Source organism: Mustelus asterias, chromosome 11, assembly GCF_964213995.1.
Source record: "Mustelus asterias chromosome 11, sMusAst1.hap1.1, whole genome shotgun sequence".
Classification (NCBI taxonomy): Eukaryota; Metazoa; Chordata; class Chondrichthyes; order Carcharhiniformes; family Triakidae; genus Mustelus; species Mustelus asterias.
Window position 1 is genome coordinate 1324071 of NC_135811.1, and position 14322 is coordinate 1338392.

The 14322-nt window shown below is 47.9% G+C and overlaps 1 protein-coding gene across 1 annotated transcript in view; it reads right to left on the reverse strand.

The window, feature by feature from the left end:
* Positions 1 to 14322, reverse strand: part of cfap43 (cilia and flagella associated protein 43) — a 146393-nt gene that overhangs the window by 40527 nt on the left and 91544 nt on the right. Inside the window, exons 23-24 of the mRNA XM_078224318.1 lie at positions 13990 to 14193; positions 5116 to 5322 (exon numbers count right to left, since the gene is read on the reverse strand). Of these exons, the coding sequence (XP_078080444.1) occupies positions 5116 to 5322; positions 13990 to 14193 (411 nt within the window). The remainder of the gene's footprint in view (positions 1 to 5115; positions 5323 to 13989; positions 14194 to 14322) is intronic.

Genomic DNA, 14322 nt, shown 5'->3' on the forward strand with positions numbered 1-14322 from the left:
CGGATGTCATTATACACATTGGTGGAAATGACGTAGATAGGAAGAGTAGGGGGGTCCTAAGGGAGCAATTCAGGGAGTTGGGAAATAGGTTAAAAAGTAGGGTCACTAGGGTGGCCATCTCTGGGCTGCTCCCAATGCCTCGTGCCAGTGAGGATAAGAATAGGGAGTTGGTTCAAATGAATGCCTGGCTAAAGGACTGGTCCAGGAGGGAGGGCTTTATTTTCATAGACCAATGGGAGGTTTTCAGGAGAGGATGGCACCTGTACAAGAGGGAGGGGTCACAACTAAGTTGGAAGGGCACAAATATCCTGGCTGGGAGCTTTGCTAATGCAGTTCGGGGGGGTTTAAACTAGTGTGGCAGGGGGGTGGGGATCAAACTATTAGGTCTATAAGTGTGGTGGCTGGGGACGAGCTTGGGGCTGGGACAAGGCTGGCAAAGAAGAAGAGCACTCTGGGGGAGGACGACCTCACTGAGCCTGGGGGTCTGGAGTGCTTATACTTCAATGCAAGGAGCGTAGCAGGTAAAACAGACGAACTTGGGGCCTTAATGCGCACGAGGAATTTGGATGTGGTTGCGGTGACGGAGACTTGGTTGAAAGAGGGACAGGACTGGCAGCTGAATATTCCAGGGTACAAGTGTTTTAGGCGAGACAGAGGAGGGGCCAAAAGAGGTGGGGGAGTAGCGGTATTGGTTGGAGAGCATATTACAGCGGTGCAGAGGGAGGACAATTCGGAGGAGTCGTGTAGCGAGTCACTCTGGGTGGAGCTTAGAAACAGGAAAGGCGCAGTCACTATGTTGGGGGTGTACTACAGGCCCCCCAACAGCCCAAGGGAAGTGGAAGAATGGATATGTCAGGAGATACTGGATAGGTGCAGGAAATATAGGGTTGTTGTAGTGGGAGACTTCAATTTCCCTGGTATAGACTGGAAATCGCTGAGGGCAGGGACTCTGGATGGTGAGGCATTTGTAAAATGTGTACAGGAGGGTTCGTTGGAACAATATGTGGACAGCCCAACTAGAGAGGGGGCTATACTGGACCTGGTGCTGGGGAATGAACCCGGTCAGGTCTTCAAAGTTTTGGTCGGGGAACATGTGGCAAATAGTGACCACAATTCTGTTAGCTTTAGGATAGTGATGGAAAAGGATGAGTGGTGTCCCAAGGGTAAGGTGTTGGATTGGGGGAAGGCTAACTTTATTGGGATCAGGCAGAAATTGGCAGCTCTTGATTGGGAGAGGCTGTTTGAGGGTAAATCCACATCTGGTATGTGGCAGTCTTTTAAGGAATGGTTGTTAGGGCTACAGGACAAGCATGTGCCTGTAAAAAAGAAGGATAGGAAGGGTAGGATTAGAGAACCGTGGATAACCAGGGAAATTGAGGGACTGGTCAAAAGGAAAAGAGAGGCGTATGTTAGGTCCAAGCAGCTAAAAACGGAGGGAGCTCTGGAAGAGTATAATGAAAGTAGGAAAATACTCAAACGGGGAATTAGAAGAGCAAAAAGGGGTCACGAAATGTTCTTGGCAGACAGGATTAAGGAGAATCCCAAGGCATTTTATTCATACGTTAGGAACAAAAGGGTTGTAAGGGAAAAAATCGGACCTCTCAGGGACAAAAGTGGGGACTTATGCTTGGAGCCCAAAGAGGTAGGGGAGATCCTAAATGAATACTTTGCGTCGGTATTCACTAAGGAGAGGGATGTGTTGACTGGGAGTGTCTCGGAGGGGAGTGTTGAACCGTTGGAGAAAATCTCCATTACAAAGGAGGAAGTGTTAGGTTTGTTAGAGAATATAAAGACTGACAAATCCCCAGGGCCTGATGGAATCTATCCAAGGCTGCTCAGGGAGACGAGAGGTGAAATCGTTGGGCCTCTGACGCAAATCTTTGTCTCGTCACTGGACACAGGTGAGGTCCCAGAGGATTGGAGGATAGCCAATGTGGTCCCGTTATTTAAGAAGGGTAGGAAGGATAACCCGGGTAATTATAGGCCGGTGAGCTTGACGTCCGTGGTGGGGAAGTTGTTGGAGAAGATTCTTAAAGATAGGATGTATGCGCATTTAGAAAGGAATAAACTCATTAACGATAGTCAACATGGTTTTGTGAGAGGGAGGTCATGCCTCACGAACCTGGTGGTGTTTTTTGAAGAAGTGACCAAAATGGTTGACGAAGGAAGGGCCGTGGATGTTGTCTATATGGACTTTAGTAAAGCGTTTGACAAAGTCCCTCATGGTAGGCTAGTGAAAAAGGTTGGATCCCATGGGATAAAGGGGGAGGTGGCTAGATGGGTGGAGAACTGGCTTGGTCATAGAAGACAGAGGGTGGTAGTGGAAGGGTCTTTTTCCGGCTGGAGGCCTGTGACTAGTGGTGTACCGCAGGGCTCTGTATTGGGACCTCTGCTGTTTGTGATTTATATAAATGATCTGGAAGAAGGAGTAACTGGGGTGATCAGTAAGTTTGCGGACGACACAAAACTGGCAGGACTTGCAGATAGTGAGGAACATTGTCAGAGGCTACAGAAGGATATAGATAGGCTGGAAATTTGGGCAAGGAAATGGCAGATGGAGTTCAATCCTGATAAATGCGAAGTGATGCATTTTGGTGGGAATAATGTAGGGAGGAGCTACACGATAAATGGAAGAACCATAAAGGGTGTAGAGACGCAGAGGGACCTGGGTGTGCAAGTCCACAGATCTTTGAAGGTGACGTCACAGGTGGAGAAGGTGGTGAAGAAGGCATATGGCATGCTTGCCTTTATAGGACGGGGCATAGAGTATAAGAGTTGGGGTCTGATGTTGCAGATGTATAGAACGTTGGTTCGGCCGCATTTGGAATACTGCGTCCAGTTCTGGTCGCCACACTACCAGAAGGACGTGGAGGCTTTGGAGAGAGTACAGAGGAGGTTTACCAGGATGTTGCCTGGTATGGAGGGGCTTGGTTATGAGGAGAGATTGGGGAAACTGGGGTTGTTCTCCTTGGAAAGACGGAGGATGAGGGGAGACTTAATAGAGGTGTATAAAATTATGAAAGGCATAGATAGGGTGAACGGTGGGAAGCTTTTCCCCGGGTCGGTGGTGACGTTCACGAGGGGTCATAGGTTCAAGGTGAAGGGGGGGAGGTTTAACACAGATATCAGAAGGACATATTTCACACAGAGGGTCGTGGGGGCCTGGAATGTGTTGCCGGGCAAGGTGGTGGAGGCGGACACACTGGGAACGTTTAAGACTTATCTAGACAGCTATATGAACGGAGTGGGAATGGAGGGATACAAAAGAGTGATCTAGTTTGGACCAGGGAGCTGCGCGGGCTAATTGTTCCTGATTTCTCGTTTCAAGGCTTCATTCTACGATCATCTTGCTGGTGCCAGTACAGAGTGATACTGCGGATAGTTGGGAACCTGTCTCGGGGGCAGGGGATTCATATGGTGTTCGTGGAAGTGGAAATGACTAGGGTTGGGAAGCATTTTCCGATCGGGGCCATTGTGATCTCCTGGACTCGTTTCGATCGCCTCAGGGGGTCGGAGAGGAATTTCCCAGATTTTTTTTTCCCCATATTGGCCCTGGGGTTTTTCACTCTGGGTTTTCGCCTCTCCCTGGAGATCACATGGTCTGGAATGGGGGGGTGAGGGTAAGTTAATAGGTTGTAATGAACAAAGCATCGTAGCTGTGAGGGACAGCTCGGTGGATAGGATATTGGTATGTAGATAGGCTGGAAAATTGGGTGGGGATCCTGGATTCAGGATTCAATCCTGGACCGGGGAGCGGCGCGGGCTTGGAGGGCCGAAGGGCCTGTTCCTGTGCTGTATTGTTCTTTGTTCTTTGTTCTTTGTGGGTATCTGCAGGGCTCAGTACTCCAACACCCTGCTATTTGTGGTTGATGTGATGTGGCGATGCCGGCGTTGGACTGGGGCGGGCACAGTAAGAAGGGCGGGCACAGTAAGAAGGGCGGGCACAGTAAGAAGGGCGGGCACAGTAAGAAGGGCGGGCACAGTAAGAAGGGCGGGCACAGTAAGAAGGGCGAGCACAGTAAGAAGGGCGGGCACAGTAAGAAGGGCGGGCACAGTAAGAAGTCTCACAATACCAGTCCAACAGGTTTATTTGGTAGCACGGGCTTTCGGAACGCTGCTCCTTCATCAGGTGAGTGGTTGATAGTAATGATTTGGATGTAAATGTAGGGCAATGATGAAGAGGTTTGCTGACAACACAAATATTGGTAGCGAGGAGGATAGCTGTAGACTGCAGGAAGGTATCAATGCACTGGTCAGGTGGGCAGATAAGTGGCAAAAGGAATTCAATTCAGACGAGTGTGAGATGATGCATTTGGGGAAGTGAAACAAGACAAAGGGTTAATGGGAGAATGCTGAGAGGAAGTGAGGGACCTTGCAGCAAATGCACACAGATCCCTAAATGTAACAGGACAAGTTGATCAGGTGGTTAAGAAGGTGTATTGAATCCTTTTGTTTATTCCCCCAGACATAAAATACAAGAGCAGTGAGGTCATGTTGAAACTGTATAAACATTAATTAGGCTGCAATTTGAGTAATGTGTGCAGTTCTGATCACCTCATTACAGAAAAGATGTAATTGTATTGGAGAGGGTGCAGAGGAGATTGGCGAGGATGTTGCCAGGACTGGAAAATTGCAGCTATGAGAAAAGATTGGAGAGGCTGGGGATGTTCTCCTTGGGACAGAGGAGGCTGAGGGGAGATTTGACAGAATTGTGAGGGGCCTGGTTAGATTGGATGGGAAGGGCCTGGATACTTCAGCAGAGAGCTCAGTAGATTTAAAGTGATTGGTAGAAAGATTAGAGGAGGTGACGAATATCTTTTTGATGCGGAGGGTTATGGGGCTCCTGAAAGGATATTATAGAAGTAGAAACCCCTCAACTCATTTTAAAAGCTGTTTGAACCCGAACCTCAAGCGCTGTAACCTGTGGGCTACAGACCAAACACGACAAAGTGCGATTAGGCTGGGTGGCTCGTTTTTGCATGGGTTCAGACACAATGGGCCAAATGGTCTCTTTCTATATCATAAACCTTTCATGATTCTAAGTGCAGAGAGAATAATTTATTTAAAAGCATGGCAAGAATCTTTGGTTTAGTTCTACACCAATCCAGATGTTACCTCAGAATCCTGGACCTCAAACTCTCGTTCGGGCATCTCTCTTTTACTCATTGAAGGCAGCCAGACCTCCTCGTCCATGTCCAGTTGCTGCAAGATTTCTTTGATTCGCACAGTTCTGTCCTTCACCCGGGCAATCTCCACCTCCTTTTGCTTATAGGTTGCGTCAAACTCCTTGTTGAACGTGGTTTTTATGTTGTAAATCACATCCTTAAGACAAGAAAATGAACAATGGAATATCAGATTTCATTCTCATCAGCAGGGATCCCTCACCAGAGGGATCTGGGCGGCAGGTCCACAGTTCCCTAAAAGTGGAAACACAGGTGGCCAAGGTGATTAAGAAGGCATACGGCATGCTTGCCTTCATCAGCCGGGGCATTGAGTACAAGAGTTGGAAAATCATGTTACAGCTATATAAAACCTTGGTTAGGCAGTATTTGGAGTATTGCGTGCAGTTCTGGTCACCACACTACCAGAAGGATGTGGAAGCTTTGGCGAGAGTGTAAAGAAGGTTCACCAGGATATTGCCGGGTCTCGAGGGTGTCGGCTATGAGGAGAGGTTGAATAAACTAGGATCGTTTTCACTGGAAAGACGGAGGCTGAGGGGAGACCTGATAGACGTCTACAAAATTATGAGAGGCATAGACAGGGTGGATAGTCAGAGGCTTTTTTCCCAGGATGGAAGTGTCAATTACAAGGGAGCACAGGTTCAAGGCGAGAAGGGGAAAGTTTAAGGGACATGAGTGGGGAAGTTTTTCACGCAGAATCCAAAGAATCCAAATTGTTTCCACAAATACATAAAGGGAAAAAGAGTAACAAGGGAGAGGGTAGGACCTCTTAAGGATCAACAAGGTCATCTATGTGCGGATCCACAAGAGATGGGTGAGATCCTAAATGAATATTTCTCATCAGTATTTACTGTTGAGAAAAGCATGGATGTTAGGGAACTTGGGGAAATAAATAGTGACGTCTTGATGAGTGTACATATTACAGAGAAAGAGGTGCTGGAAGTCTTATAGCGCATCAAGGTAGATAAATCCCCGGGACCTGATGAAGTATATCCCAGGACGTTGTGGGAGGCTAGGGAGGAAATTGCAGGTCCGCTAGCCGAGATATTTGAATCATCAATAGTCACGGGTGAGGTGCCTGAAGATTGGAGGGTGGAAAATGTTATGCCTTTGTTTAAAAAGGGCTGCAGGGAAAAGCCAGTGCGCCTCACATCTGTGGTGGGTAAGTTGTTGGAAGGTATTTTGAGAGACAGGATCGACAGGCATTTAGAGACACAAGGACTGATTAGGGACAGTCAGCATGGCTTTGTGAGTAGAAAATCATGTCTCATAAATTTGATTGAGTTTTTTGAAGGGGTAACCAAGAAGGTAGATGAGGGCAGTGCAGTTGATGTTGTCTACATGGACTTTAGCAAGGCCTTTGACAAGGTACCGCATGGTAGGTGTTGCATAAGATTAAATCTCATGGGATCCAGGGTGAGGTAACTAAATGGATACAAAATTGGCTTCTTGACAGAAGCCAGAGGATGGTTGTAGAGGGTTGTTTTTCAAACTGGAGACCTGTGAAAGCGGTATGCTTCAGGGATTGATGCTGGGTCGACTGATATTTGTCATTTATATTAATCATTTGGATGAGAATATAGGAGGCATGGCTAGTAAGTTTGCAGATGGCAGGTAAGATTAAGGAGAATCCCAAGGCTTTCTACAAACATGTCAAGAGTAAAAGGATGAGATGTGAAGGCATAGGACCCTTAAAAGGTGAAGGGGGAAAAGTTTGTGCGGAACCGTTAGAAATGGCGGAGCTGTTTAATGAATACTTTACCTCAGTATTCACGGTGGAAAGGGATCTGGGTGGTTGTACTGCTGGTTTGCGGTGGACAGAAAGGATCGAGCATGTGGACATAAAGAAAGAGGATGTGTTGGAACTATTGAATGGCATCAAGGTTGGTAAGTCGCCGGGACCGGATGGGATGTACCCCAGGTTACTGTGGGAGGCGAGGGAGGAGATTGCGGAGCCTTTGGCGATGATCTTTGCATCGTCGATGGAGACGGGAGAGGTTCCGGAGGATTGGAGGATTGCAGATGTGGTCCCTATATTCAAGAAAGGGAACAGGGACAGCCCGGGAAATTACCGACCGGTGAGTCTAACCTCAGTGGTTGGTAAGTTGATGGAGAGGATCCTGAGAGACAGGATTTATGATCATCTAGAGAAGTTTAGTATGATCAAAAGTAGTCAGCACGGCTTTGTCAAGGGCAGGTCGTGCCTTACGAGCCTGGTTGAGTTCTTTGAAAATGTGACCAAACACATTGACGAAGGAAGAGCAGTGGATGTGGTCTATATGGACTTCAGCAAGGCGTTCGATAAGGTCCCCCATGCAAGACTTCTTGAGAAAGTGAGAGGGCATGGGATCCAAGGGGCTGTTGCCTTGTGGATCCAGAACTGGCTTGCCTGCAGAAGGCAGAGAGTGGCTGTGGAGGGGTCTTTCTCTGCATGGAGGTCAGTGACCAGTGGAGTGCCCCAGGGATCTGTTCTGGGACCCTTGCTGTTTGTCATTTTCATAAATGACCTGGATGAGGAAGTGGAGGGATGGGTTGGTAAGTTTGCTGACGACACCAAGGTAGGTGGTGTTGTGGATAGTTTGGAGGGATGTCAGAAGTTGCAGCGAGACATAGATAGAATGCAAGACTGGGCGGAGAAGTGGCAGATGGACTTCAACCCGGATAAGTGTGTGGTGATCCATTTTGGCAGATCCAATGGGATGAAGCAGCAGTATAATATGAAGGGTACCATTCTTAGCAGTGTAGAGGATCAGAAGGACCTTGGGGTCCGGGTCCATAGGACTCTTAAATCGGCCTCGCAGGTGGAGGATGCGGTCAAGAAGGCGTACGGCGTACTGGCCTTCATTAATCGAGGGATTGAGTTTAGGAGTCGGGAGATAATGCTGCAGCTTTATAGGACCCTGGTTAGACCCCACTTGGAGTACTGCGCGCAGTTCTGGTCACCTCATTACAGGAAAGATGTTGAAGCCATTGAAAGGGTGCAGAGGAGATTTACAAGGATGTTGCCTGGATTGGGGGGCATGCCTTATGAGGATAGGTTGAGGGAGCTTGGTCTCTTCTCCCTGGAGAGACGAAGGATGAGAGGTGACCTGATAGAGGTTTACAAGATGTTGAGAGGTCTGGATAGGGTAGACTCTCAGAGGCTATTTCCAAGGGCTGAAATGGTTGCTACGAGAGGACACAGGTTTAAGGTGCTGGGGGGTAGGTACAGAGGAGATGTCAGGGGTAAGTTTTTCACTCAGAGGGTGGTGGGTGAGTGGAATCGGCTGACGTCGGTGGTGGTGGAGGCAAACTCGTTGGGGTCTTTTAAGAGACTTCTGGATGAGTACATGGGATTTAATGGGATTGAGGGCTATAGATAGGCCTAGAGGTGGGGATGTGATCGGCGCAACTTGTGGGCCGAAGGGCCTGTTTGTGCTGTGGCTTTCTATGTTCTATGTTCTATGACACCAAGATTGGAGGCATAGTGGACAGTGAAGAAAGTTATCTCGGATTGCAACGGGATCTTGATCAATTGGGCCAGTGGGCTGATGAATGACAGATGGAGTTTAATTTAGATAAATGCGAGGTGATGCATTTTGGTAGATTGAACCAGGGCAGGACTTACTCAGTTAATGGTAGGGCACTGGGGAGAGTTACAGAACAAAGAGATCTAGGGGTACATGTTCATAGCTCCTTGAAAGTGGAGTCACAGGTGGACAGAGTGGTGAAGAAGGCATTCAGCATGCTTGGTTTCATTGGTCAGAACATTGAATACAGGAGTTGGGACACCTTGTTGAATTTGTACAAGACATTAGTAAGGCCACACTTGGAATACTGTGTACAGTTCTGGTCACCCTATTATAGAAAGGATATTATTAAACTAGAAAAAGTGCAGAAAAGATTTACTAGGATGCTACCGCGACTTGACGGTTTGAGTTATAAGGAGAGGCTGGATAGACTGGGACTTTTTTCTCTGGAGCGTAGGAGGCTGAGGGGTGATCTTATAAAGGTCTATAAAATAATGAGAGGTGTAGATCAGCTAGATAGTCAATATCTTTTCCCAAAGGTAGGGGAGTCTAAAACTAGAGGGCATAGGTTTAAGGTGAGAGGGGAGAGATACAAAAGTGCCCAGAGTGGCAATTTTTTCACACACACTGTGGAGAGTGTCCGGAACAAGCTGCCAGAGGTAGTATTAGAGGTGGTTACAATTTTGTCTTTTAAAAATCATTTAGACATGGGTAAGGTGGGTATAGAGGGATATGGGCCAAATGCGGGCAGTTGGGACTGGCTTGGGGGTTTAAAAAAAAAGGGCAGCATGGACAAGTTGGGCCGAAGGGCCTGTTTCCATGCTGTAAACCTCTATGACTCTATGACGCAGAGTGGTGGGTGCCTGGAACACGTTGCATGGAAGCAGGTACATTAGCAACATTTAAGAAGCATCTGGATGGGTGCATGAACAGGGAGGGAATCGAGGGATACAGACCGAGTAAGGGCAGGAGGTTTTTTTTTGTTTGCGTATTAGTTTGCCAGGCCTATTTGCATATGCGTTAACCAATCATTTTGTGCAGCTTCAGCTTTGGAAAATCTCTGATTTGTGCTGTGGGGCGCAGTGCAGGTCCAGAGGATGTTTGAAATGAACTATTCAGGTTTGACAGCACGGTTCCCCACTCCTCTTAAAGCGCGATCAGAACCCCCACACAACTCCTACAGGCACGCTGCCGTGTCAGTGCCCCTCAATATCTTTGCTGGGCATTTGCCATCCTGGTGCCACAACAGGTGTTAATGAAGTGAGGAGAAATCAGAGGCACAAAGGCGGAGTGTAAGAACATAAGAACTAGGAGCAGGAGTCGGCCATCTGGCCCCTCAAGCCTGCTCTGCCATTCAATAAGATCATGGCTGATCTGATAGTGGGTTCAGTGTAGACCGCATGTGTGTTACGGAGGCTGCAATATCGTTTACACCAGTGATTCAGACTTTAATATAATCAAATTTTGCCTCTGTGAATGGACCTAACCCTTTGCTCAGGAGATTGAAAAGCTTCCACTCAAACAAATGTATAACCTGAACAGCTGAAAGCCGGGCACACAAAAGGCCATTCAGTCAACAAAGCTGATTGCTTTCAAGCTTATATCGAACAGTGAAAAACTACAGCACAAACAGGCCCTTCGGCCCACAGGTTGCGCCGGTCATGTCCCTACCAACCTAGGCTTATACATAGGCTTACCTATAACCCTCAATCCTATTAAGTCCCATGGACTCATCCAGAAGTCTCTTAAAAGACCCTATCGAGTTTGCCTCCACCACCACTGATGGCAGCTGATTCCACTCACCCACCACCCTCTGAGTGAAAAACTTACCCCTGACATCTCCTCTGTACCTACTCCCCAGCACCTTAAACCTGTGTCCTCTCATAGCAGCCATTTCAGCCCTGGGAAAAAGCCTCCGAGAATCCACCCAATCTATACCTCTCAACATTTTGTACACCTCTATCAGGTCACCTCTCATCCTTTGTCTCTCCAAGGAGAAAAGACCGAGCTCCCTCAGCCTATCCTCATAAAGCATGCCACTCAATCCAGGCAACATCCTTGTAAATCTTCTCTGCACCCTTTCAATAATTTCCACATCCTTCCTGTAATGAGGCAACCAGAACTGAGCACAGTACTCTAAGTGGGGTCTGACGAGGGTCTTATAAAGCTGCATCATTATCTCCCGACTCCTAAACTCAATCCCTCGATTGATGAAGGCCAGCACTCCATACGCCTTCTTAACCACCTCCTCTACCTGCAAGGCCAATTTAAGAGTCCTATGGACCCGGACCCCAAGGTCCTTCTGATCCTTTACACTGCTAAGAGTCTTACCCCTGATATTATACTCCTTCATCCCATTTGACCTGCCAAAATGTACCACTACACATTTATCCAGGTTGAAGTCCATCTGTCACTTCTCCGCCCAGTCTTGCATCCTATCTATGTCACGCTGCAGCTTCTGACATCCCTCCAAACTATCCACAACACCACCAACCTTCGTGTCGTCGGCAAACTTACCAACCGATCCCTCCACTTCCTCATCCAGGTCATTTATGAAACTGACAAACAGCAAGGGTCCCAGAACAGATCCCTGGGGCAGTCCACTGGTGACCGACCTCCATTCAGAAAAAGACCCATCTACAACCACTCTCTGCCTTCTGCAGGCAAGCCAGTTCTGGATCCACAAGGCAACAGCCCCTTGGATCCCATGCCCTCTCACTTTCTCGAGAAGTCTTGCATGGGGGACCTTTTCGAATGCCTTGCTGAAGTCCATGTTAACCACATCTACCACTTTTCCTTCATCAACGCGTTTAGTCACATTTTCAAAGAACTCCACCAGGCTCGTAAGGTACGATTTGCCTTTGACAAAGCCGTGCTGACTACTTTTGAGCATACTAAACTTCTCTAAATGTTCATAAATCCTGTCCCTCAGGATCTTCTCCATCAACTTACCAACCACTGAGGTTAGACTCACCGGTCGGTAATTTCCTGGGCTATCCCTATTCCCTTTCTTGAATCTAGGAACCACATCCGCAATCCTCCAATCCTCCGGAACCTCTCCCGTCTCCATCGACGACGCAAAGATCATTGCCAGAGGCTCTGCAATCTCTTCCCTCGCCTCCCACAGTAACCTGGGGTACATCCCATCTGGTCCCGGCGACATATCTATCTTGATGCTATTCAAAATTTCCAACACATCCTCTTTCTTAATGTCGACAAACTCAATCTTCTCAGTCCGCCGCAATCCTGTAGTACAACCACCCAGGTCTTTTTCCACCGTGAATTCCGAGGTAAAATATTCATTTAGCACCTCTGCTATTTCTTCCAGTTCCGTACAGACTTTCTCACCTTCACATTTTATAGGTCCTATTCCTTCACATCTCATCCTTTTACTCTTCACATATTTATAGAACGCCTTAGGGTTCTCCTTAATCTTACCTGCCAAGGCCTTCTCGTGACCCCTTCTGACTCTCCTAATTTCCTTCTTAAGTCCCTTCCTACAAGCCGTGTACTCATCTAGATCCCCATCATCGCCCAGCTCTCTGAACCTATTGTACGCTTTCCTTTTCCTTTTGACTAGGTTCAGCACAGCTTTCATGCACCACGGTTCCCGTAACCTACCAAAACCTCCTTGTCTCATCGGAACGTTGTCATGTAGAACTCCAGACAAACAATCGTTGAAAATCTGCCACCTTACTTCGGTACTTTCCCTCGAGAATACCTCCTTCCAATTTACACCTCTAATCTCCTGCCTGATGGCTTCATATTTCCCCTTACTCCAGATAAACACTTTCCTACCTTGCCTGATCCTATTTCTTTCCAATGTTAGCGTAAAGGAGATAGAGTTATGATCACTATCCCCAAGATGCTCTCCCACTGAGAGATCCGACACCTGTCCAGGCTCATTAGCCAGTACCAGATCGAGTACAGCCTCTCCTCTTGTAGGCTTATCCACATGCTGTGTCAGGAAACCTTCCTGAACACACCTCACAAACTCCTCCCCATCCAAACCCCTTACCCTAGGGATATTCCAATCGATGTTTGGGAAATTAAAGTCTCCCATCACGACAACCCTGTTATTACTACATCTCTCCAGGATCTGTTTCCCTATCGGCTCCTCAAAAGCCCTGTTACTATTGGGCGGCCTATAGAAAACGCCCAGCAAAGTTATCGACCCCTTCCCGCTCCAAACTTCCACCCACAGAGACTCCGTAGACAACCCCTCCACGGCGTCCACCTTCTCTACAACTGTGACATTATCCCTGATCAGCAGTGCCACTCCTCCCCCCTTCTTTTGCCTCCCTCTCTGTCCTTTCTGAAACATCTGAAGCCTGGCACCTGAAGTATCCAGTCCTGTCTCTGTCCCCCAAGTCTCCGTAATGGCCACCACATCACACTTCCAAGCATCGATCCACACTCTAAGCTCATCCACTTTATTCACTACACTCCTGGCATTAAAATAGACACATCTCAAACCATTGGTCTGAGCTCTCCCCTTCTCCATCACCCGTCTATTCTCCCTCTTACGCTCTCTACAATCCCTCTCTATTTGCGGGCTAACCTCCTCGCTCCCAGTCACCTCATCTCGATTCCCTCCCCCCAACCTTTCTAATTTAAAGTCTCCCCAGTAGCCTTCGCCAACCTTCCTGCCAGGATATTGGTCCCCCTGGGCTTCAAGTGCCACCCGTCTTTTTTATACAGGTCACACCTGCCCCTGAAGAGGTCCCAATGATCCAGGAACCTGAATCCCTGCCCCCTGCTCCAGTCCCTCAGCCACACATTCATCCTCCACCTCTCTCCATTCCTGCTCTCACTTTCCCGTGGCACAGGCAGCAATCCTGAGATTACTACCTTTGCGTTCCTCCTTCTCAACTGTCTACCTAACTCCCTATATTCACTTTTCATGACCCCTTCCCTTTTCCTACCTATGTCAGCGGTACCAATATGTACCACGACCTCTGGCTCCTCTCCCTCCCCCCTCAGGATTTCTGGGACGCGACCAGAGACATCCCGGATCCCGGCACCAGGGAGGCAGACCACCATCCGAGACTCCCGTCTGCCTCCGCAAAAACGCCTGACCATTGGTCAGATGGTTGACCCACAGTCAACCATCTTTCCAAAATCTACTCATTGGCCCCTTCAGTGAGTAACAATATGCCCCTCCCCCCAACATCCTCACACACACTCTCACACGCACTGATGCACCCACACTCATACTCACTCGAATGCACTCTCAGTCAAAGGTTTGACAAACTATTTCTAGTCGGATTTTTGAAATTTATAGAATGTGTTTTGCTCACCTGTAATAGGACAATCTGATTAATCTTCTCATCCTTTGTGTGCAGATCTAACTGTTTATATAAGTATTGGTTTCGCACACCGTACTGGCAGGTAAGGCTGCCTTTCAGTGCGGTTGTCTCTTCCTCCTTCGAGTCTTCATCCTCTGCCTCCTCATCCTCCTTCTCATCTTTCTTTGGTGGGGTTTCAACAATGTCTTTTCGAGCCTGTAAATACAGTGAGGATAAAGGCCTATTTTTATCACCTCATGCCTCAATCTGATGCGTGTTGATGCTTAGCATCTCAACCCATATCCTTCTCACTTCTCCTAATAGCTCTTCACTGCCCCTGAAGGC